Source organism: Acomys russatus, chromosome 24 (genome assembly GCF_903995435.1).
Source record: "Acomys russatus chromosome 24, mAcoRus1.1, whole genome shotgun sequence".
Classification (NCBI taxonomy): domain Eukaryota; kingdom Metazoa; phylum Chordata; class Mammalia; order Rodentia; family Muridae; genus Acomys; species Acomys russatus.
Window position 1 is genome coordinate 16,471,936 of NC_067160.1, and position 23,357 is coordinate 16,495,292.

At 45.0% G+C, this 23,357-nt stretch overlaps 1 protein-coding gene across 1 annotated transcript in view; it reads right to left on the reverse strand.

The window, feature by feature from the left end:
• Myo3b (myosin IIIB) overlaps positions 1-23,357 on the reverse strand; it is a 334,536-nt gene that overhangs the window by 186,333 nt on the left and 124,846 nt on the right. Inside the window, exons 9-13 of the mRNA XM_051166432.1 lie at positions 9,924-10,020; positions 8,838-8,954; positions 7,582-7,686; positions 3,592-3,675; positions 2,589-2,791 (exon numbers count right to left, since the gene is read on the reverse strand). Of these exons, the coding sequence (XP_051022389.1) occupies positions 2,589-2,791; positions 3,592-3,675; positions 7,582-7,686; positions 8,838-8,954; positions 9,924-10,020 (606 nt within the window). The remainder of the gene's footprint in view (positions 1-2,588; positions 2,792-3,591; positions 3,676-7,581; positions 7,687-8,837; positions 8,955-9,923; positions 10,021-23,357) is intronic.

Below are 23,357 nucleotides of genomic sequence, written 5' to 3' on the forward strand. Positions count from 1 at the left end.
ATTTTTATTGTTTAAGACACAATTTGTTGTGTGTGTTTAACTTATGCAGTATGGCACAGAATGCACGTGGATGGTTTTAAAGGTTACTAATCAACTGATACATGTATTAAATGCCAATTATGGTGAGCACTACCCTGGGTGCCAGAGAAGTGGGACTACGAGGATGCACATCCTTTTGTAGCATTCCTTCTAGACAGAAACAGAGGGACAAGAGGGGGCTTGGGATGGGGGCCTTAAAGGAAACAAGCAGGGAGCTCTCATAAAGAATAATGTTGAGAATGAAAAATCACTCATGCCAAGTCAAGCCAAGGACTCACCAGGGAAATGACCCTACACTGAAGCCCTGAAGCCTGAGCAGAAATTGCAAGGAGCTGCAGACAGAGAGGACCCAGAGACAGACACCTGCACACAGGGCCTCAGAGAGCTATCTTACACTTGGTCAGCCTCTGAAAAGCTGCTTATTCAATCTCTGTTGGTGGCACCATCATATGATCTCATCCAGAGATGAGGGGCCAGGAAATAGGATACTCCAGTGCGCCGGGACAGGGACACAAGCACCCCAGTTAGACCGGCAGGACCTTCCTCCTGTTCAATTCTCTTTAACAACCTTGGGAGGTTGGTGTTATTGGGCATGTATGGCACATGAAAAAAGTAAGACGAGACAATAGTTACGCCAGTGAGCAACATGCCGCAGGAAGGGCAGGGAGCGCACGACACAGCAGCGTTCATCCCATCAGACACAGTACCTGTGTAGGGCATTCTAAGTGCCCCTCTCTTTCTCTCCCGACTCCTGTCCCCTCCTGTTTTGTTTTGTTCTCTAACTCCTAAGTGGTTCGCAGATCTCAGATCAAACATCTTAAGTCCAGGAAACCTACCTTTTCTTCTGGGCCTCAGGCGTACTAGCTAGTTTCTCGTCAACTTGACAGAGATGGAATCATTTAGGTAACGAGAAACTCAACTGAAAAAAAAAAAATGCTCCTACCAGTTTGCCCTGTGGTACGATGGTACAAGAAAGCAGGCTGAGGAAACCAAGGGAGCAAGAAAGTAAACAACACTGCCCCACGGCCTCGCACTCAGCGCCTGCCTCCAGATGTCTGTCCTGTTGGTGTTCCCATCCTGACTTCCTGTGATGTTGGACTGCGGTGTGGAAACGGAAGTGAAATAAATCCTGTCCTGCCCAAGTTGCTCTTGGTTCATGGTGTTTTATCACAAATGGAGCCACTCTTTCCCCCCATGAACTCCACATGACTCCTCTCCCTAAAGCGGGTTGTGCACTGCCCTCTCTTCACCCGGTTTACTTTCCTAGCACTTACTTGGATGCACTGTTGCCTCTGAGCACTGATCACATCTGCTCTATTCATGTATTCTCATAACACTGTGGTCCTCTCTCTCTCTCTCTCTCTCTCTCTCTCTCTCTCTCTCTCTCTCTCTCACACACACACACACACACACACACACTGTGGACACAGGGACTTTGTCTTGTGTACTCTGGCATATGGCAGGTATTGAGTGGCTGTGCGTGTGTAGCCTTGCTCCTGAGAAACAACGGTGTCCTGCAGTGATCAAACCCAACAGGAAGACGAGTGACTAACCCTGTTTACACACACACACCGTCTCACGCATGCTTTCAAGTGATTTCATACACATGAACTTGTCCATCTTCCCAACGAACCCATGGGCCATCACTAGTAGCATGTCCATTCACAGGCTCGTAAATGTTCAGTGACCTGCCCAAAGGTCACAGTCAGAACCAGCACTCAAGCGCAGAACAGCATGCTGTTGGTGACGATTACCTATTACTAAATGCTTTTCTTAAAGCAGAGTGTTGCAGTTTGAATAATGTCCCCCATAACACTAGGCCCCCCCAGTTAGTGGCACTGTCTAAGAAGCTTAGGAAGCCTTTAGGCAGTGGAGCTTTACTGGGGGAGGAAGAACATCACTGGGCTTTGAGTTTGACAGCCTGACTTGACTTCCTGTCCTCATTCTCAGCTTCCTGTGTGTCAAAGAAATGTGACCGTCCAGCCTCATGCTCCTGCTACCTTTCTTTCCTAGCCGTGATGGACTGTTTCCCCACTGGAATTGTAAGATAAATAAGCCCTGCCTCCGTTAAGTTGCCTTTTATTATAGTATTCGATCACAAAAACAAAAAAACACATAGTGTAATTATAAAAAAAAAAGTATAATTACATTTTTTTACTCTCGCAGTTGAAGGAAAACTATACGGAATATTTTTGTTATAGACAATTTTACATTTAAAGGATAAAATGGATTTTCAGGTACTTGCAAATTAATTACTGTTAGATTCTATCTTACATAACCAACTCAAGAGAAACAGATATACCAAGGACCTGACTCCCGCTTCTGGTCTCTTAGGGTAACAGGCACTCACATGGTGCACAGACATACACGCAAGTGAGAAAACATCCGTGCACATAAGACAAAACAAAATTAGCTACCACTGGTTCTTTGCTTTAAGAAAAAATTGGGGGAGAGTAAAGAACAAGAGGAGATGGAACCTTCAAAGTTCCAAATTCCTCCAATTCTGTATCCGCAGAACAAGCACAGTGATAAAATAGAAGTGCACCTACGCTGGCTGCTTTATAACTCTGGATTTTTCAAGCAGATACTCGGAGATCCTCGCCCCCATCACGGCTCCAGTGGGCGTGAAGATCATTTCCAGGTACTTTCCGAACCTGCTGGAGTTGCTGTTGATGGCAGTGCAGGCATTCCCAAAGGCTTCCACCAGGGAGTTCACTTGGAGAATTTTCTGGCGTAAGGTCTGATTGTTGGCCTGGCAGAACAGCATTCAAAGGAAACCTTCAGAAGCAGCCTTCTGTCGCTTTGCACCCCTCTCCTTTTCTAAGGAACTCTACTTTGGGAATATTAGCTTGAACCCCCAGCGTGGGTTTCTTACATGAAGGGCACATGAGGTACCATGAATCAGAAAGCCAGATCCAGTTTTGAAGTCTGGCTGCGTTGCATAGAAAATCCTTGACACATGTTTACTGTTTCACAGTTTAGAAAGAATCCTAAATGCAGACGGCCTCTAACTTTTCCACTATGCTCTTTAAAAAAACCTCAACTCTAATCAAGGAGTCCTCAACCCCTTTCTTAGTCATGTAATGCTCTAACACCGAATATAAGTGGCTCCCAGACTAATTTTGCAATCTTTCCTTCCAGGTCTGTGTCAAGGCAGATTTCCTTTCCCTTAACTGTTGCACAATGGCTTCCATTTGCTATTTTCCTCATCACCACAGTGGCTCTCCCCATCCGACCTCAGTGTTTAACCACTTTCCCCACTCAGTGGCTCAGGGTTTCTATTACATTGAAAGCACACAAAATAATTAATTGCCCACAATCTAGTAAATCTATGTTGGTATTATTTTTCTCACTACATGGAGTAAGGACAGCATGCTGGCATCTTAAGAGCCTAGCTATCAGGAGGCAAACACAACAAAGAAGAAATATTCTTATATGACTCCTGGTTTAAAAAAAAAAAAAAAAGAACATAGCACTCTCGCCTGCTGTGGAATGGACAATCGGTTCTGCAAGGGCTTCAAGCCATGTTACGGAAAGCAGGTTGGCTCGTACCTTTCCCAAAAAAGTCAGATGATGAACGATCAGATGGGCGCTCTCCGTCTTCCCTGATCCGCTCTCTCCACTGATGACAATACACTGACACAGAAAGTCAGGGTCAAGAGGAGGGGAATGCAACGAATGACCACACAGAGACATTTGGTTGTGATTTTCCACATAACGCCCTGCACCTTGAGAGTTCCAACCTAACTCTGTTTTGAAGCAGGGTCAGAAAGAGGACAGGCCCTGAGGAATTCCACTCTGCAGAGCTGACAGTTTCAGCTTGCACAAACAGGAACTTACCCCACTAGCCCCCACCCCAAGACAGGTACCTGAAGGCTGAGGCATAGTTTTAGATCCACCCAATAGAATTAAAGGTCATGTTAAGTAGCCAATAGGCTTGTTTCAAATCTGCCTTTTTTAAAAATATATTTTATTGGTTTATTCATATTACATCTCAATTGTTATCTCATCCCTTGTATCAGGCATGCAGGGATGGTTTAATATACGGAAATCCATCAATGTAATCCACCATATAAACAAACTGAAAATAAAAAAAACCACATGATCATCTCCTTAGATGCAGAGAAAGCATTTGATAAAATCCAACACCCATTCGTGTTTAAAGTTTTGGAGAGATCAGGGATACAAGGCATATACCTCAACATAATAAAGACTATATACAACAAATCTGCCTTTGAAAAAGTATAAAAGCTCAGTGCTTTTGTTACTCGGGGTCTCCTCTCCCTTGGGTCCAGGTGGACCAATAAACTTCCTCTTGTATTTGCACCAAACAGGCCTCTGCCTCTCATTTGGTTGATTCCCAGAATAGACTCTCCCGATCAGAGTCTTACAACCTCACTCCTATATTTTTCACAGACCACTCATCCTATCCTGGCACTCCTTCCGGTGTATGGAGAGCTGGGACAGCTCCTTGTCACTGTAAAGTATAGGTGTCACATTGTCAGATGGTGCATTGATTCTTGTGGGCTGTTTGGTCTATCCTTGTTACAAATTACATTGTAATGACTAATCCTATAGACAGGTCATTGTCCCTACATGTGGATTCATCTGCTAAATAAATTCTAAGTGGGCAACGTTCAGTCAAAAGGTAAAGGTATCTGTAAGATAGCTATTACTGTATTGGTTGGCTAGGGACCATAGCAGCTGGCTAATTCACTAGAGTAACAATTTGTGTTTCCTGGCATATTAGAAAGGGTACAGAATCCAGGGGCAGCTGCATGGGGGACATGCATGGGTCATGTGGAGTTCAGGCAGTGGCACACAGAAAGCAGTCTGCATTCTTGCAGCCTCACCACACAGCGCATTGATTTGTGCCAGACCTATAAGTAAAAACCAATATTCAGTGAAGTTTTAATCTCTGCCTGCTTTATTTTTTATTTTATTTTTTTATTATTATGTATACAATGCTTTGCCTTCATGTCCACCTGCTGGCCAGAAGAGGGCATTAAACCACATTATAGATGGCTGTGAGCCACCATGTGGTTGCTGGGAATTGAACTCAGGACCTTTGGAAAAGCAGTCAGTGCCCTTAACCTCTGAGCCATTTCTCCAGGCTCCCCTGTGCCTCCTTTATTATGAGTGAGGTCAAACATCGGCCATAGGCTTAAGGCCAATCATATTTTCTTTTTGGCCTTATCTATATCCTTTGCCTGTTTTTATTGTATTATTGGCCCTGATCTTTTTACAGCTTCCTGGAGCTCTTTGTGCACAAAGGGAATCGGTGATTAGGTATAAAAACAACATATTTGGTCCTTGGTCCCTGGCATAAAGCTTCTTGGACTTTCCTGACTGGCAAAGTGACAGGAGCATCTTCCCCTCAGGAGGGGTGTCTTCAGCCACACCTCAGCTGTGAATGAGGTAGCTCCAAGTGGGAGCCAGGCTGACTTCCTCAGGACAAGGATGAGCAAAGAGAAAGAACAGGTGGATGGTTAGAGGCTGTTAGACCCCTCTCCCATCTCCCAGGAAGGAAAAGAGGTTGAAAATTAAGTTCAATAAAAGCTGTTATTGAATTTAAAACTATCTTTATTTTATTATTTTATTCAAAATATTCTGTTAACATATATTCCTTCACATAGTGTTGGACTCCACAAAAATAATTTCTCTCAAGTATATCATGTACTTTGCCTATATTCATCCCACTCATATTCTCTGAATTATGAAAGACTTTTTGAATGATTTACTTATTTATATTTTATGTGCATTTGGTGTTTTGCCTGTATGTACATCTGTGTGAGGGTGTCAGATCCCCTGGAAATGCAGTTACAGACAGTTGTGAGCTGCTGGGTGGGTACTGGGAATTGAACTCAGGTCCTCTGGAACAGCAGCCAGTGCTCTTAACCGTGAACCCCCAAGTTATAAAACATCTCAAACAAATGAGATTCAATGAGTTTGGGAGCTGATAAATTGAAAGTCTTGGGAGACAGTGCTCAAGCAAAAGGCAAGATCCTGTGTGGCCCCACCTTCTCCCTCCCTCTCTCCCATGCATGTCTCCCATGTGGCTGCCGTGGGTTTTACCCTAATATGACAGTAAAAACAAATTTAGTGTTCGCCTTAATTCTTGGAGTTGATCTAGTGAATTAGCCAGCGTGAGAGGATTGTCATAACCTCTGGATTTGGACCTGGGTTTGCAGAAGTGTGCTGGTCCTGGGTATTCCATCTGGGCCTGCATCTGACATGCGGGCAGTTGTGTTGAAGGTAACCCATAGCATGTGGGGCCTGTGTTAACTGCAAAGTATGTCCTACAATTGCACTGAATTGTAGGACACCCTGGAAAAACTGTTTGCTGATGGAAAACACACAACTTTTGGTGTCAGAAACGAAAACTGAAAGTCAAGTGCTCTCTTTCCACTTCTTCCCTCGCTGTGAAATCTGGGGACAGTTGCGAATCTCCACAATCACGCAGAGATGTCCCTGTCTAATCATCAGTGACCCCGAGGATGCTGCTCTGTGAATTTTATCGTCCGGTGGTTTGAGTGAGAAATGTCCCTCATAGCTTAGCGCGTTTAAACACTTGCTCCCTGGTTGGTGGTGCTGTTTGGGGAGTGCATCATTGCAGAGCTTGGGGGAGAGGGTATAAAAAGGCCTCACTCACTTCTAGCTTGCTCTCTTTGCTTTGTGTTTGCAGTTGAAGATGAGAACCCTCAGCTGCTACTCCACCATGACAGGCTCTGGACTGTAAGCCAGTCCCATACCTCTGGAACTGTAAGGCAAATAAAGCCTCCTAGAAGTTGTCTTATCCATGGAGGTTTGTCACAGCAACAGAGAAGTAACTAATAAACACTGTTAAAACTTTGTTTGCCCTCAACAGACCCAAGAGTTTAGACTTCTTCGTTCTCTGGAAATATATATATATGTATTAAGCTCTCACACAATTTTCTTGCCAAATTAGATAGCCTCAATTTGTTTACAGAATACAGAAATAAAGGAAAATAAACCTGGAGGAGTCAAAGGTAGGATAAGCCATGTTGTGAATTAGAAGTCTAGACAACTAATATGTACGAGTTAAGTGTGTTTTTAACTAACATTGGGCTTAACGTTCATCACTCTGAACCCTAATCCGTCAAAACTCCCGGCAGCTAGATGATACACGACCAGGTGCCCAGCGAGCGCAATATTTTTTGCATACACAGGGCCCAGTTATGAAGGTGCTGAGATATTAATAGGAGGGAATTTCATTTATGCCATTAGATATCCCATTTTATTACAGCCATCGCATGGAATCAGACTGTGGCTGTTCTGTGTCCTCATTATGTCCGTATCAGGGATGTCCTGACTGCACTTCATGAGAGAAAATGAGTATTCCTGTTGGTCGTGTGTTACGTATTCCAAGGCTTTCCTCCCCCTCGGGCTGCCAGTTCCCTTGTACAGCGGTCGATTTCCCGTCTCCTCAGGCTAGCCTCAGCAACTACAGGTCCGAACGAAAATGCAAGATGAACCATGCCTTACCTTGTGAGTGGGTAGGAGAGGAGGGCGAGTCCTTACCTGGTCTTTGCTGAACGTAACCAAACACTGATAAGCATTATCTGCTGACGCAAATATGTGGGGGGGATTCGAGGCACGTTTCACCCCATGATAAAGCCTGGAAAACTGAAGGGGGAAAAAAAAAAAGCACAACTCATTAAAAGCATCCTTCAATGCTCCATGTAATGTTTTCACCACCTATCACTCAGCACAAGAGGCTTTCCACTTTAGGGGTGCTCACTGCTTCTGCAAAGCTCGGGAGTCTGCAGGCCTACGTCCTGACTCAAGCTCTACATTGCTGGCTACCCAAGCTTGGGCAAGGACGCTAACTGCCCTACTCTGGCTGTCTCCTCCTCTACTGAACAGGGCATACCACTTACTGCTTTTCCATTTCATAGGGTGATAAGAGGTGACCCAACCCAGTGTCTGGCATGTAGCAAGCATTCAATAATTGGCTTTAAGAAGTTTCTCCCCAAAGATAAAAATCCCATTTATGTTAAATTATTGTCTACAGTTTGGGATGTCAGCCCCATGGCGAGAGAAGGGCTACATGGTTTTAATGACACTTCATTTTATTTGCATATTTGATTTTTTTTTTCTGCCCAGTGTCAGGGATTGAGCCAGAGACCTAGTGCATGCTAAACAATTGCTCTACCCTGAGCTATGTCCCCAGACCTGGCTGTTGGCGGATGGTCTGATGTATTTTGATGCTAACTACTGCTTGCTTCCTCTGTGAGCCACCTTTTGATTAATAAAAAGCCATCCCACCTGGGCAGGGCAAAGGAAATAGGTGGGGCTAAGATTCCAGGGCAGAGGGGGGGTGGGGGTGGGGGAGAGGGGCAGGCACGGGGAGGGGGGTGGAGGGTGGGGCGGAGGCTGGTGGAAGGGATTCTGGGAAAAACCCAAGGAGGAGAGGAAGGCCGCCATGGGTTAGATGGAGGAGAAGCACATGGCCAGCGTGGATGGAGAATCCAGACCAGTATTTAGCAAGTATTTAAGATTATGGATGGGAGGTAGCTTGATAGAAGTTATTGGAAGCAGATGGCGTGGGATTGAGGCAGGGATCCCATGCCTGCCCCACTACGGGAGGTAGTTTAGAGGATTGATATCTGCCCTGCCCCAGGTTAACTAAGGCTATTGTAAAATATAACAAGTGTCTGTGTCTTAATTGATTCCTAGCCTGGCCTGCTGATAATGCAGATAATTTAAAAACAGTACCTGGCCTTGTGATTTTTAATCACTCGTGAAGGCACAAATGCTTTTAGAGCAGTCCTCACCTGTGGAGAGTATATGCTTAGGCTCTGAAAGGGGTTTACGGCAATTAGAATATCTCCAACGTAGGTGTAGATCAGCGCGTCTTCATACCGCTTCTGCAGCCAGCAGATAATTGTATCCTAAGGAGAGGAGAAACAGCCTTAGGAGTAATGCGGCCAATCGAGGCAGAGATGCTGAAAACAGAGGGAGGTTCTTAGACTAACGTTTTTGTCTAAAAGAGAAAAGCTGTCCATTCAAATCTTAACAGACTCTTAATGACTCTAAGTCTCTAAAATGACGGCGGGTGCCTCGAAAGATGCAATTGTAAGAGTGCGCTGAAAGAATTAAGAGTTGCTAGGCATCGAGATAACCAATGAAGATTTTAGTTGTTACTGGGGTGGGGCAGTCTTTGTCCAATCAGAAGGCTCTATTCATAATTAGACTTAACTGTATGCTAAGATCTCCCAGGTTCTCAGAACCGAACTTGGGTGCCCTGGAAGAGCAGCAGTAATTGCTCAGGCTATTTACAGCTAAGCTGTCTTGCCAGCCCTAGGAGTTTCATTTCTCATAAGTAACACTTAAAGTCTGGATTGTGGGAGTGCAGAGTTGAACTCTGTGGTGTTATGCGTTAGTGGCTGAAGTGTTGATGTGGAGAGTCCCCAGCATTAGACAGACGCAGGTTCAGCCCAGCTGGCAGCCCAAGCAAATGCAAGTATATTGAATGAGGAATTACCATGGTTCTCAGATTACAAATCTGAATTATACTAACTTCGCTGTCTCTGTAAATGAAACGTTGTTTTCGGGGTAAACTGTACTTTATTTTTATTAAATAGAAAACGAGGTTAGGTTGGTGGGCTTCTTTGTTTGGGGCTGTGATATAAGGGACTTTACTAGAAATGTTTGTCTTCATCATCCCAAAACTAGATGTGAGCACACAGAGGACCATAGTCATAGCGACGGACCGCTCCCTGAGCTTCGCTCTAAAGCTAACCAAACAATCACACTTTTGAATGACTTCAGAAACCTGGGATCGACCACAGAAGGCCAGCGAAGGGCCAGGCCACCCGTGTGCAACTCTGCATGAGAGTGGTCTACCAAGTATTCAGTACCTCATCCAGGACCTCGAGATTGACCAAGTCATCCTCAAGGCAGTGCTTGTCAGCATCCTCCACTCGATAGGGTCTTCTGGTATGCATCCTCTCGTGCCTGCAAAACGTGAAGAGCATCAACACTCAGACAGTGAATGCTGAAGGCGGCGCCAGGCAAAGATGGCCGCTCGCTTGAGAACTCAGCACAGGACTCCAGCGGCCTTGGTGATAAGGACAGCAAAGCCAGTCCGGACATCACGCTCAGCCTGTGGAGCCCCCAGGAGAAGGGGGCCTCTAAGCTCGAGGTTCTCTTCCAACACAATGAAGAGCTTTACCAAACGGACCCACTAAACATACTTTGCTTGTTTCTTTCCCGGGTTCCAGCTGCAACGCTTCCAAGAAGCATTTTCTGCATTTTTTTTTTTTTTTTTTTTTTTTTTTTTTTTTCTGCTCAGTGTAGCACAAGGTCACTGTCCACCTAAGTCCAATGCTTCATAGGAAAGGAGTGAAAATTCCGAGACAAACCAGCAAGGATATTCATTTAGAGCAGTGGTTCTCAGCCTGTGGGTCAGGTCCCCCTGGGGGGGGGGGGGTCGCATATCATTTGTCCTGCATATCAGATATTTACGTAAGGGTTCATAACACTAGCAAAGTTACAGCTGTGATGCAGCGATGAAGTAATCTTATCTTGAGGTCACCACAACATGAAGGGCTGTATTAAAGGGTCATAGCATTAGGAAGGTTGAGAACCGCTGATTTAGACCATTCTGCATCCTGTGGAAGCATTAGCCCTTCCACTGAGCCGCAGCCAAAGTGCCTTCCTTCTCTCAAAGTCCCCTCACCCTGCCTGCAAGCACCCAGACTTTTTGATAACATTTTTTTAACTACATAAAATTTCAAAGAATAATGTTGTAAATACCAAAGAATTGGTCATGATTTGTACTCCTCTCCTGAGGGGACCACTATTGGGGACATCCTCTCAGCCTGATGCTAAGTATTGGTCAAATGGGTACATGCATCTATGGGAAACACAATATTCTGGGAGTTTTATTTAGAAGATATGTTTTTTTTTAAAGATTTAATTATTTATTATTTTTACAGTATTCTGCCTACGTGCATGCCTGCACACCAGAAGAGGACACTATATCTCATTATAGATGGTTGTGAGCCACCATGTGGTTGCTGGAAATTGAACTCAGGACCTTTGGAAGAGCAGGCAGTTCTCTTAACCTCTGAGCCATCTCTCCAGCCGTGTGTGTGTGTGTGTGTGTGTGTGTGTGTGTGTGTGTGTGTGTGTTTAACTCAACATTATCTTTTTTATTTTGTTAACATTTACTTAAGTGCATATGCATCCACACACATGTCCACGTACACTTGCGGTAGTCAGAAGACAATTTCCAGGGGTCAGTGGTCTCCTTCCTCCTGGGTCCTGGGGATTGAGTCTGTGCCATCAGGCTTCTGTGACAAGTGCTGAGGCATCGTTTCAGAATCCTACTAATAACTTCCTATTGTGGGACATTGCTTTTCAGGTATTTCAAGAACTTGAATTAAAATAAACAGAAATCCCCTTTGGTATTCCAAAGTACAGTTTTGTTTTGGTTTTTGGTTACTTGTTTGTTCGCTGGTTTTTAACAAGGTCTTGCTGACCTCTTAGGACTCACTATGTTAATAGGGATGGTGTCACACTGCCTGTCCTCCTGCCTCTACCCCCTGAGTGCCAGGATTACAGGCATTCACCACCCACCCAGTTTGCCTGGTGCTGGCAATCCAACCCAGGGCTTTGTATATGTTACACAAGCACTCTACCAATTGAATCACGTCCCAGCCCATAGTGTAGCTCTTTAAGTAATAAAACTAATTTAAGTGGGCATTCCCACAGTTCCCTTTGTGAAACTGTAATGCTCAGCGCGGAGTGGGGGCAGGGCGCGGGGGAAGCCAGGGTTTGTTTAAATCGCGGTTTAAAAGCTCTGGTCCCGGCCTCAGGGCACGAGCGAGACTCTCAGTAAACCCCTTCACAGCAACAACTCTGCCTCTTTGTCTATAAATAGAATCACTCATGACTAGTCTATCTGTCCCACAGGTGGCTGGGAGAGCATGTGCAATCTTGGGTACAGAAATTCAAATGATATTTAAAAGTGTCTCAAGTACCAGTCTTAGGTCCTTATCAAAAAATTTGGGATCAACAATTTGCATAACTCCTTTCTTGACTCAGAATGTCATTAAGTTACACGTGTAAAAAGTCCTCCTGCATCCTGTAAGTGCACCGGTAGGGTTGCATTGCTGCTTCCCTGGGGGTGCATATGCCCAGTATCGTCACAGTTTAAAGAGTGTCACCGCTGATGCAGTTCTATCTTCCTGGGTTCCTCAGCTGGCTTTGCCTGATGTTTTTCTGTAGCATAACACACAAACGCGAAGTCTTCACGTGTCCTTTCCCTCCTCCTTGCCACGCACACAGAGAAGGTAGGAAGGAAGCGCCTTTGAGTCTAATGCGGCGAGTCTTCCTTCCCAGTCCCCATCACTGAAGGTTCAGATTAGAAGATTCACAAAGGGCCTGGAGAGATGGCTCAGTGGTTAAGAGCGCCGCCTGCTCTTCCAGAGCTCCTGAGTTCAATTCCCAGCAACCACATGGTGGCTCATAACCATCTGTAATGTGATATGGCTTGGCACCCTCTTCTGGCTTGCAGGAGTACATGCAAGCAGAGCACTGTATACATAATAATAAATAAATAAATCTTTTAAAAAAAAATTCACAGGAGGCCTATCTGTCACCTCCAGTCCTGGGGTCAGCTTTACCACAAAAGTCTAAACTAAAAAAAAATGAGGCTTCGTTTTATTTACTCTAATCAAGTCAGTAACAAAAGCATTCTTAGATGGTTAACCAGAACAGTTTCTCTTTCCATGGTTTTTTACATGTAGGTGATGTCAAGGAGAAACGAATTGGGGGCCGTCCAGATGGCTCAGTGGTTAAGCATGCATGGCTTTCCCAGGGGACCTGAGTTTGACTGCCAACACCCGTGTTCACAGCCGGAAGCTCACCCGTGCCTGTAACTCCAGCTCCGGGGCATCTGACACTTGGCCTCTGCACGCACCAAGCAGTCATGTGCACAGACCCATGCATATACATAATTTGAAATAATAAAACTTGGGGTGTATGCTTTTAATCCTAGCAATCAGGAAACAGAGGCAGGACACTCTCTGTGAGTTTGAGGCCTACACAGTGAGTTCTAGGCCAGTCAGGGCTACATAGAAAGACCTTGCCTCTAAAATAAAGTAATAATTGTTTTGTTTTGTTTTGCTTTTAAAGAGAAAGAGATCAAATTGGTTGAGAGTATATTTTCTGAGTCAGGTGTGGTGAGTTCAAGGCTATTCTGGGTTTCATAAGAAGTTCCCAGTCAGGCTGGGTTACAAAGAGACCTTGTCACAGAAAAAGGGAATAGAGCGGCAGCGGCGGGAGCCCAGAAAAGGAGGGGGGCAGGCAATGCTAATTTTCATTGTCAGTAAGAGCTTCAGTCTGCATTCTTGCTTGCCATTTTATTAAACAAAATACCAGAAGGCTGCATACTTCTGCCCCAAGTCCCTCTATATAAGCCTGGATTTGTCCCCTTAAAGTTCTACATTAAGAAAAGAACTTCAACTTTTTAATAAAATAACTGAATCTTCATATTAATTTCAGTCTGCTTACTTATTTCCTTTCTCATGCCCAGTAATTGTGTGAATTAAACTATTTGACCAGAAAAAAAAAAAAAAAAGTTAGCAGGTCTTGAGAGATGGCTCAGTAGTTAAGAGCACTGGCTGCTCTTGCAGAGGACCCTGGTTCCATTCCCAGCACCTACATGGCAGCTCACAACTACCTGTAGCTCCAGCTCCAGGGCATCTGACTCCCTCCTTTGGCCTCCAAGGGCCTGTGGCGTGTGCGGTGTACAGACATTGCCCACGGAGCTGACTCTGTTAAAATGAAGCAACCAGAGCAACCGTTCTCTGCCTGTGTCTCCATTTGAAGATAACTAAATACCTGGGGTGGAATGCCTGAGCAGCTGTCTCAGGATTTGGATTCAGGGAGGTGAATGCTCACAGGCCGATGATGAAGGAAATCAGACCTTGAGATCCCAGCTAGCTAGTGTGAGTCCTAGGGGAGTTTCCCTCTCACCACTACTGGCCTGGTCTGCAGAGGGATGTCCTTCATGCTAGATAATGATTTTGTAGACAGCACAAGATGAAAACACTGGCAAAGCTCAGCTGCAAGCTCAAAAGATTCTACCATAAAGTTGATTCTCAGAGTGCACACATGGTTTGGCACTACCAGGATCCACGCTGGTATTTTCTGAGCCCACCAGCAGATTGTTTATCACTATAGCAGTCTGTCTGTCTGTCTATGCCTGTCTGTCTGTCTGTCTGTCTGTCTCTTACAGCTAATATCCAAGAATCATGCCAATGAGATTGAATCTCATCAAACGAAGACATAAACAAAACAACTTGAGAAAGATATTTTAATTACTATTATTAGCACTGTGTGACCTCCTTTCCTAATGATAGGTAATTTAATCCTTAGAATTAGTATTTGCTCAAGATTGCAGTTGGCAATCTAGAAGTTGGTGTTGATACAAGATACTCCCACTCTGATAAAGACCAGTTCACTGGTTCAACCAGACACATACACACACACATACACACACACTCACTCACACATGCACAAACACATAGCGCAGATATATATACACATATGTACATACATACATACATACACATGCATACAAACATATATGCATGCACTCATGCACACACACATACACACACTCAGACATGCACATACACATACATGCATATATACATACATACACATATATATATATACACATGCGCACAAATGCTCACTCACATATGCATATACACACGCACACACATACACACACACACACACAGGCTCACTCATACATGCACGAACACATATATGCATATATACACACATGCACACACACGTGCTCACTCACATATATGCATGTACTCAGGTACACACACACACACACACACACACACACTCCAGTAGCTATATTTGTTTTTGCCAATTATTGTTCCTCTGAAAAGAATGCCTGCTTCATTTTCCTCCAGTGGGGCTTGGAGAGCTCAATGCTTATCTCTTTTTTAAAATTCTTAGACTTTAGGAAAACTTATTAAAAGTGTTATGTTTATCTATTTTTAGTTAAAATCAACAAACTTAAATGTGTTTAACTTTGTTCTTCTGTCTTCTTGAGTGAAGTGGTTTGTTCTCACTAGTAACTACAAACTCAGATTTTCTCAAACTCTCAGGCTCCACCTAGTGCCTTCACCTAAGAACAGCATCTGCTAACAAGTTTTTCCACACAATTTCTTGTTTAATATAACAATTCTAGAAATTCAACTTTAAAGTACTTGGATTTGGCTGGGTGGTGATGGTACATGTCTTTAATCCCAGAATCCTAGCACTTGGGAGGCAGAGGAAAGTGAATCTCGTGAGTTCGAGACTAGCCTGGTCTACAGAGTGAGATCTAGGACAGCCAGGGATAACAGAGAACTCTTGTCTTGAAGAAAAAAAAAATCCGGCCCCATCCCCAACCCCAAAAAATACTTGAGTTGTGTAGGAGGCACAGCTTAGAACAAACACTGGAGGACTTGTTAAACACATGGGCCTTTGTTCTCCAAATTAAGAAAATGACTGCTGCCTGGTCACCCGGAAAGCTGAAGTGGCCGCTGTCTAGCAACCTGTGGTCCTTTGCTGTTCTATGGAGCCAGCCCTCCTGAGTCCCCAGTAGGCCAAGCACTGTCTAGGCTCTTATTCTGAGCTCAGTCTCTCAGTCACAAGAACCCATCCTTACGAGAGGCTCAGAGGACTTTGCATCCTCCATCGATAGAGTCTCTCCTATGGTTATTGCAAACCCTCCTCCCTAGGCCCTGACCCTGAGCACTGGTGATCAGTCAACAGAACTGGTTCTTGCTGTAAAGGCCACAGGTGCTTTGCTGCTTTGCGAGGGGGTTTTGATGTAGCTATGCATAAAGCTTTGCTGTGGTGATTGTCATGTGGAGACCTCTTTCTAAGCTTTTACTGTGGTTAAATGTGTAAGAAACATGAGCCGCGAGGCCAGACTCTGGAAGTTTTAGCCCAGCAGCTGTTAAAGTGGTGCTGACTTCAGCTTCATTCTTCACCTCATGTGGATGGTTTCCCTGCCAGCCATGATGCTTGCAGGGTCCCCAGCAGGTTCCAGTATCCCAAAGCTTAGATAAAGAGATACATGTAAGTGACTGGATGATAGTAAAAGACATTTTATTAAATAAAAGTATATAGTAGTACATAGATTTGTTTTGCTTTTATGATACAAGGCGTGTTTCCACCATTTCTACTTTTGACATTACTCTGCATACATATAAACACCCAGAAATACTATATGTTCCAAATGAGTACTGAAGTCCTGAAAGCTGAGCAAGCTGTGTACACAGCACAGTGGCTGTAAGTAAAGTGTTTTCTAAGAGGAGTATTCTGGGCTAAAGTATAGCTTTAATGGCTCGGAAGACATTCTGAAATCCCATCAAACTCTATCCTGCCTTTTTCTGTACTTCCTGCTTGTGTTTATGAGGTGTGTAGAGTTTGGGGTTTGGAGCTAAGAGGGCAAGCTGTGTGTGTGGACTGGGTCTGGGTTGGATGCAGTGGAGGATTCAGGGTCCGGCCGGCCTCAGGTTTCAGGAATCAGTGATGAAATTAGTATCTTAAGGTAGAAATCTGGACAAGTCTAGATCATTAAATCCAAGGAGCTGAAGAGGGGAGAGAGAGAGAGCGAGCCAGAGGCGGGCTGAGATCCCTAAGACAACTATGGGCGCATGCACGGAGCGGATGACAGGCTTTTCTGAACTGTCTGGGTCCTGTGTGGGAAGAGGGCGTGAGACCCCCAAAGTGGTCCAGACTAGAGTTTACTCTCCATGCCTGCATTATAGTGAAGCAGTTTGGGGGTGGTGCTCTTTAACAGCCCCGTCTCTGTGAGAGGCTGGTCCTGTGTGTGATTCCCCGCCCCTCAAAGTGCAGCCTTAACCCCTTAGAGTCCTGTCTTCAAATAGAGACTTCACATAGAGGGTACAATGGATCCAGGAGCCCCACACGGGGGTGGGGGTGGGGGTGTTTGGATATGGTGTTACTGCCGTGCAAGTGAGAGAAAGAAGCACTCTAAATCATGACCCAAGAATATGAAGGGAGCGAACAATCACCTGACACTCACATGCTATTCAGCACCAAGAGTTACTCTCTGCTCTGCAATCTTAGACAGTTGTCCTCTGGCTAGCTGACCACTCATGAAGATCACTTCTGCCCCGTTCCCCCATCTCCAGAATATAGGCCTTCCTTCCCTCCCAAGGTGGAAGTAGAAGGATGAAAGAAAGACTCATGTGCCCTCCAGATTCCATGTTTAAAGGATGTGATGATGTTTGTTAGGGATAGACAGAAAGCAGGGGTCGGGATAAAGACGAGGACACAGACTCAAACACAGTGGCCTGAGGCCGCTATAGTCGCGGACAGAGCCCAGGGACCACTCCCTTATTACCACAATCAGTGGCTCCAACCGGTAAGGAAAGCCATTGAGTTACACCGCCAGCCTGCGATGTCGAATCCTCCATCCAAATCATTTCCATTTCAGTGTGCCTTCTGATCTGAAGTCACAGTAAATGAACCATTTCATGTGACTACAGCTATAACACAACCAGTAGGGGACAAACCACCACGGATCACCCAGGTGACTCTACTGCCTCTACTTGTGAGCCAAATATAGACGGAGATGCTAGCTGAGTTTGGAGCCTATGACTCCACGATATAGCTGTTGGCCCATAACTTAAGGTTATAGCTCTTGGGCTGGAGAGATGGCTCAGTGGTTAAGAGCGCCGCCTGCTCTTCCAGAGGTCCTGAGTTCAATTCCCAGCAACCACATGGTGACTCACAACCATCTATAAAAAGATCTGGTGCCCTCTTCTGCAGATAAAGCACTCATATGCAATACATAAAATAAATAAATCTTTAAAAAAAAAAAAAAGATTATAGCTCTCAAGCAAACATATAGACTTAAAAACAGAAAACTGTTTGAGAAGAAATCATTATGGTAATTGCCTGTTTTTCACCTATGCTATTTTGGCCATAATTCTAATAAATTGCCATTAAATTATCAATCACACTAGACAGTATTTGATACTATCTCTACCTTCTCCATACAGCAACAAGAGGCAGGGATGAAAGCAGAAAATTAAATATCAGTTTGTTCACACAGCAGGGCAAGGGCTGGGGGAGTGATACTATCGTCTATCAAAGGTACAGATTTATTTCTTCCCTGTTGGGGAGATAGGAAGATAGTTAGCTTCCATGTGGGTGAAGTCCTTAGCACGTTATGTGATCACTCAGGAGGTTTTCATCTACAGAAACACCGAGAGCCCATGGGCATACAGGATATGCAGTGTACATGTGCACATACATGTTTGCAAGTAAAAGTGGAAAGGGAGCAAGGCTGACTGGGAAGAGCTTGGCAGGGAAGCAGTGAGAAATCTGTTTTTAAAGGTCACCACTGCAGGTTGAAAGAAATCAGAACAACTGAAGTCATTGTTTTAATCAGCCGCAGGCAAATTACAAGGTCAGAATCTAAAAGCCATTAAGCATAACAGGGAAAAAAAATAACTGTTACTAAATTCTCCTAGCAAATAATACTTAGAATAGACCTTTGGCTTAACATTTGTCATCTCAGCAAGCCCCTCGCCACCTGCAGGGGCAGTGCACACTAGAACTTGTCATTTTCCTGAGGCTCACGGTTGAGTTCATGGTCACAGTGCAGCCACCCAGGGCCTTCCCTGCCTCCATCACATTCCAAACCGTGGCTTTCTCTCCTAATGACTCCTGCGAAGTGATAAAAATGCACGTTTTAAGTCTACCGCTCTGATCTTCAACGGTGAGGCCACATACCGGGTGATAGCAATAAATTCATGGATTTGCAAAATGAGTTTGAGAAAGAAGACATTCTGAAAGTCAGGAAAATAGGGACTGGTGTCATAAAAAAAAAAATTAAATCCTCTAAAAGCATCTCTGACAAGTTGAGAGACACTGTAACCTCAAACTGTTGTCTAATGAGGCTGAGAAATTCTTACTTCCTTGAAGAGGGTGGACATCGTAGATTCTTAACTGCTGTGCCTGAATCAGATTTGTTGTGGCAAAACTGCAAGTTATTATGGAAGTTTAAGTTCCTTCAAGGTGCTGTGTATACATGATCATTAACATCATGGAATAATACTGATCAAATACAGTCAACAAGATAGTGTTGCTTCTGCCTACGTAGCCCCATAAGGCTGCATAGGTATTACCCTAAAGCTATGGGGCTATGGATCTGGGTCTATAGCTAGTGAAGCAAGGTTGCCCCAAGCTCTGCCATTCTATAAAATGATGCATACAGAAGAGCTACACACTCCCTCATGAGAGCTAAGATGAGCCTCACACCTCAAGCCCTGCTCCGCACACAGTGTGCCTTCTCGGGCATTGTTTCCAACCCCTCGCGATGCCTGAACTTGCTCCTACACGTTTGAGTGCTCGTCCTATCTGCTTAATTATACCCAAGATGACCACTTCCTCATGGAACCTTGACATAGCACTACCTTCTAACTGTTAAGGGTCCTTGGGATTGATGGTATCCAAGAGGGATACTGAGGCAGATTGTCCTTTTTGAGTAAGAGATTTATTAGAGCTGGTAACACCACATGCAAACAGCATGATAGGGCCTCTGAAATGAATTCAGGCCTGCATTGCAAAGTAGGAGTCTCTTTATATGAGAAAAAAAGATCCTGTATCAAGGAACCGATGGCTAGCCCAGAGTACCCACGCACAGTTCGGTTGATTCCTAGGTAGTGGGGGAGGGGCAAAGGTTTGGACATTTAATTAGTAAGTGTCCATCATAGGGAATATGTTTTCCCCAATCCCTTGTTGCTTAGGGTCTCTGGGATGGGGAAGAGAGGGTTATGGTTCCCAGGCAGCCTCTCAGTAGGGTGCCTGCCAAGCAGTAGGAATTAGAGTCAACCAGGAGAGAAAGAGGCTGCTGCCAGTGAGCCTAAGCTGTGTCAGCCCTGTGTAACACCACTTGCTCAATGTGGCAGGGATTGGAGCTCCTTCTGCTCCCCTCTACCTTCCCACCTTTGCTCTCGTACCTGTTCTCCCCTGAGTAGCATTCATACTCCCCCTACCTCCCCAGCCCCGACTCCTTCTGTTATCACCTCTTCCTCTTACCTGAGGGTTCCTCAACTTGCCAATACTTTAAAAAAAAATGAATTTCTAATGCACTGGAGTTGTCCATGAGCGCATCTCTGTCTTGTTTCTGAGAGCCTCTCTGAAGTTCCCGGGAGCTCAGCTCCTCCCTCCCTCTGCCCTCCATAGTCCACTGAACCTGCTCTTCTTCATGCCACCTAGTAGTCCCTAACTAGACTGAGTTACAAAGCCATTGTCAGCCCTCCAAATCTGCTTTTCCTGTCCTACTCCTTGTGGTCAAGTTTAGCTGGAGACTATAGAGGGGGAAAGCAATGGTGGCCACAGTTCATTTGCCGGGAGCCTTTGATGCCATGCTGTCCTGGGGTCCCTGGGGGTTCTCTGTGCCTGTCCTAACCACGTCACAACACTGAACAGTCATCCAGTCACCCTGCACTCAGGTCTTCTGTGCTTCTGAAAAATCATAGCTGTACTTGAATGGCTGTCACACTGCTCATGGCGAAGCTTCCAAAGGCTTAGCATCTCCTTGGAGCCCAGTGCCACTGCCAACCCCGATACCGTCATAGTTTTGGAAAGTTAAAAGCCATTCAGCATGCATTTCCTCATGTCACCTCCTCCTCCCCTTCAGATTTTCAAGGTATTCTCGTCTCTCCTTTCTGTGTCTTTCTAACATTGAGTTCGCTCTCTCTAAGGCCAACCAATCTTCATGTAGACTCTTGGTCCATTTCTTTTGCTCTTCTATAACCCTCTCTTCTGTCTATAATGTCTCCTCTAGACACAATCCTTCTCCTTCATCTTTTCAAACCTTCCTATCTCTGAAGAACATGCTTTCTTCCTTGGTGGCCCTCCAATTGCATGGTTTCCTCTTCTCTGGAGAAAATGTTGAAATCAGAAAGATCTTTCCTGCCTCCACAAGTAATGGGCAATGATCCTTGGGGCATTGAGCCTTAGTCTTTGGATCAGTTCACCGAACAACACACTCTGACGGTGGGCCTAGACTGTTTGGACCACTGAAGATGCAACTTAAGGTAGAAAGCTAGAAGTTGTGAACAATACCTATATGTACTTGGCATTGCATTGATAGGTATCTCATAATTTCTATTGATTTTAGTGTGAACCAGGGCTGGGAGGCAGCTCCATTTGCATAGGTCATGATACACGTCTCTCTTTCACTAACCAACCAACCCATCACTAAATCCTGACACCACCTTCTACCGTTTGTATTTGCTATTGCTGCTCTTGTTTATGGGCAACTTTAGTGTGATAAAGTGAAAGTTTTTAAATGGGTAACTAGTTGAGGAGCCTCAAGGTAAAAATATAAGAATTAGCAAAGTGATTGGCGGGAAATAGGAGAATCATTGACTGGTAACAGGAGATGAGTAAAGAGAAAACAGGTGCTGAGAGGGATGTAAGAGGGCCATGTGACTTTTACTATGAGGAGGTTTGTTAGGAAAACAAAAGCTGGGAAGGCAGAAGGGGCCAGGAGCATCCATAATCCCTCCCCCACCCTTCACCGTGACAGGTGGAAAGTGGTGCTGGACAACAACACTGTGGATAAGTGGTCATCTCGGTCATGATGAACAAATAGGAGTATAGGAGCAAGGCTAGGCATTATGGAGGCCTGGTCACAATGCAGCAGAGAGTACACCATGCATGAAGGAGGGCTTGCATTGTGAGGCCCTTCTTAGCTCTCGTGTGTGTAAACAGTAGTTCCTCTGCATGAAGCAGCCAGAGTTTGATGCAATCCTCTGTATGTATACTCAGATCCATGTCTAGATTTAGGTTTAGACTCGGTCTACACAGTCCTGTGGAGACACCTATGCAGAAGCAGTGTTACACTATTGAAATTGGTCAGTACCTATCTGCAGTCTTGTCCCCACCCCATTCTATCCTGCACCCTGCCATCAGGACAACCTCTAACACCTACCTGCCTGGAACTCTTCTTCAATGGCTCCCTTCTGCCTAAGTCACAAGTCTGATGTCCTTAGGCCCATGGACCTGACCTTCCCTTTCCTTCTCCCTCCTTCCTAGCCCACACAAAGCTCCACGGCTGCCAGCTAGTTCATAGGATTGCCAACTCCCCTACCCCCACCCCCGTTCTCTCTCCAGCCCAGGTGCCCCTTGCATTGTTCTCATCGGCCCCCTCTCTCAATAACTTCCTCTCCATCTATCTACTTCTTGATCTTCAGGATCACGCTCAAGGCCCATCGCCCTACCAGCCATGATTTTCTGAACAACACGGAAGAAACAAGAATATTCGAAGTGAGATAGATGATAACCAACCCCTCGGCTTTCTGCAATGCTCATATGGAAGCGTTGCTTCTGTCAGGTTTCAATCTTAGCTCAGCCACTTCCTGGAGAAAGTTCCTGAATTTTCTCCTTAATGTCTTCCCCAGGTATCCCAAGGCTAGGTGCTCTTTCCCAAGGGAAGAGGCAAGAGGACTACAGACTTCCCTGATCTAGAGACTTCTGCTCTTATCTGAGTGGTTCTTGCCTTCCTAATGCTGCGGCCCCTTTAACAACAGCCCCTCATGTTGTGACCCCCAACCATAAAACTATTTCCGTTGCTACTTCATAACTGTGATGTTGCTATGGGTCACGAGCTGTAATGTAAATATGTTTTGGAGATAGCGGGTTGCCAAAGGGGGTCCCGACCCACAGGTTGAGAACTGCTGTTTTATCTGCCTCTTGTCTGTGTGGTACAAAGACTATTAGCATTTTATCAAGAGCCAGATCTGGTTTGCCTGTGCAGTTCCTCTGCTCAGCATAGGGCCTGACACCTACACTTGTAAATGTTTCTACGAAGAATGAATGAATAAATTTGAATTTTTGAGACAGAGATAGAAATCGATACTTTTAACCTTTGATGCCTCCTTGCTGTTTGTTTTCGTGATCTCCTCTTATAAGTTAGAGAGATGGATTTTCACAGATGAAGGGCAAAAGAAAGGTAGTTGTACTGGCTAGTTTTATGTCAACTGGACATAAGCTAGAGTCCTCTGAGAGGAAACCTCAGTCAGGACTGGACTCTAGGCAAGCCTGTAGGGCATTTTCTTAGTTAGTGATTGATGTGGGAGGGCCCAGCCCATTGTGAGTGGTGCCACTCCTGAGCAAGCCATGGGGAGCAAGGCAATAAGCAGCACCCCTCCATGGCCTCTGCATCAGCTCCTGCCTTCAGGTTCCTGCCCTGTCTGAGTTCCTGTCCCTAGTGCCTTTGA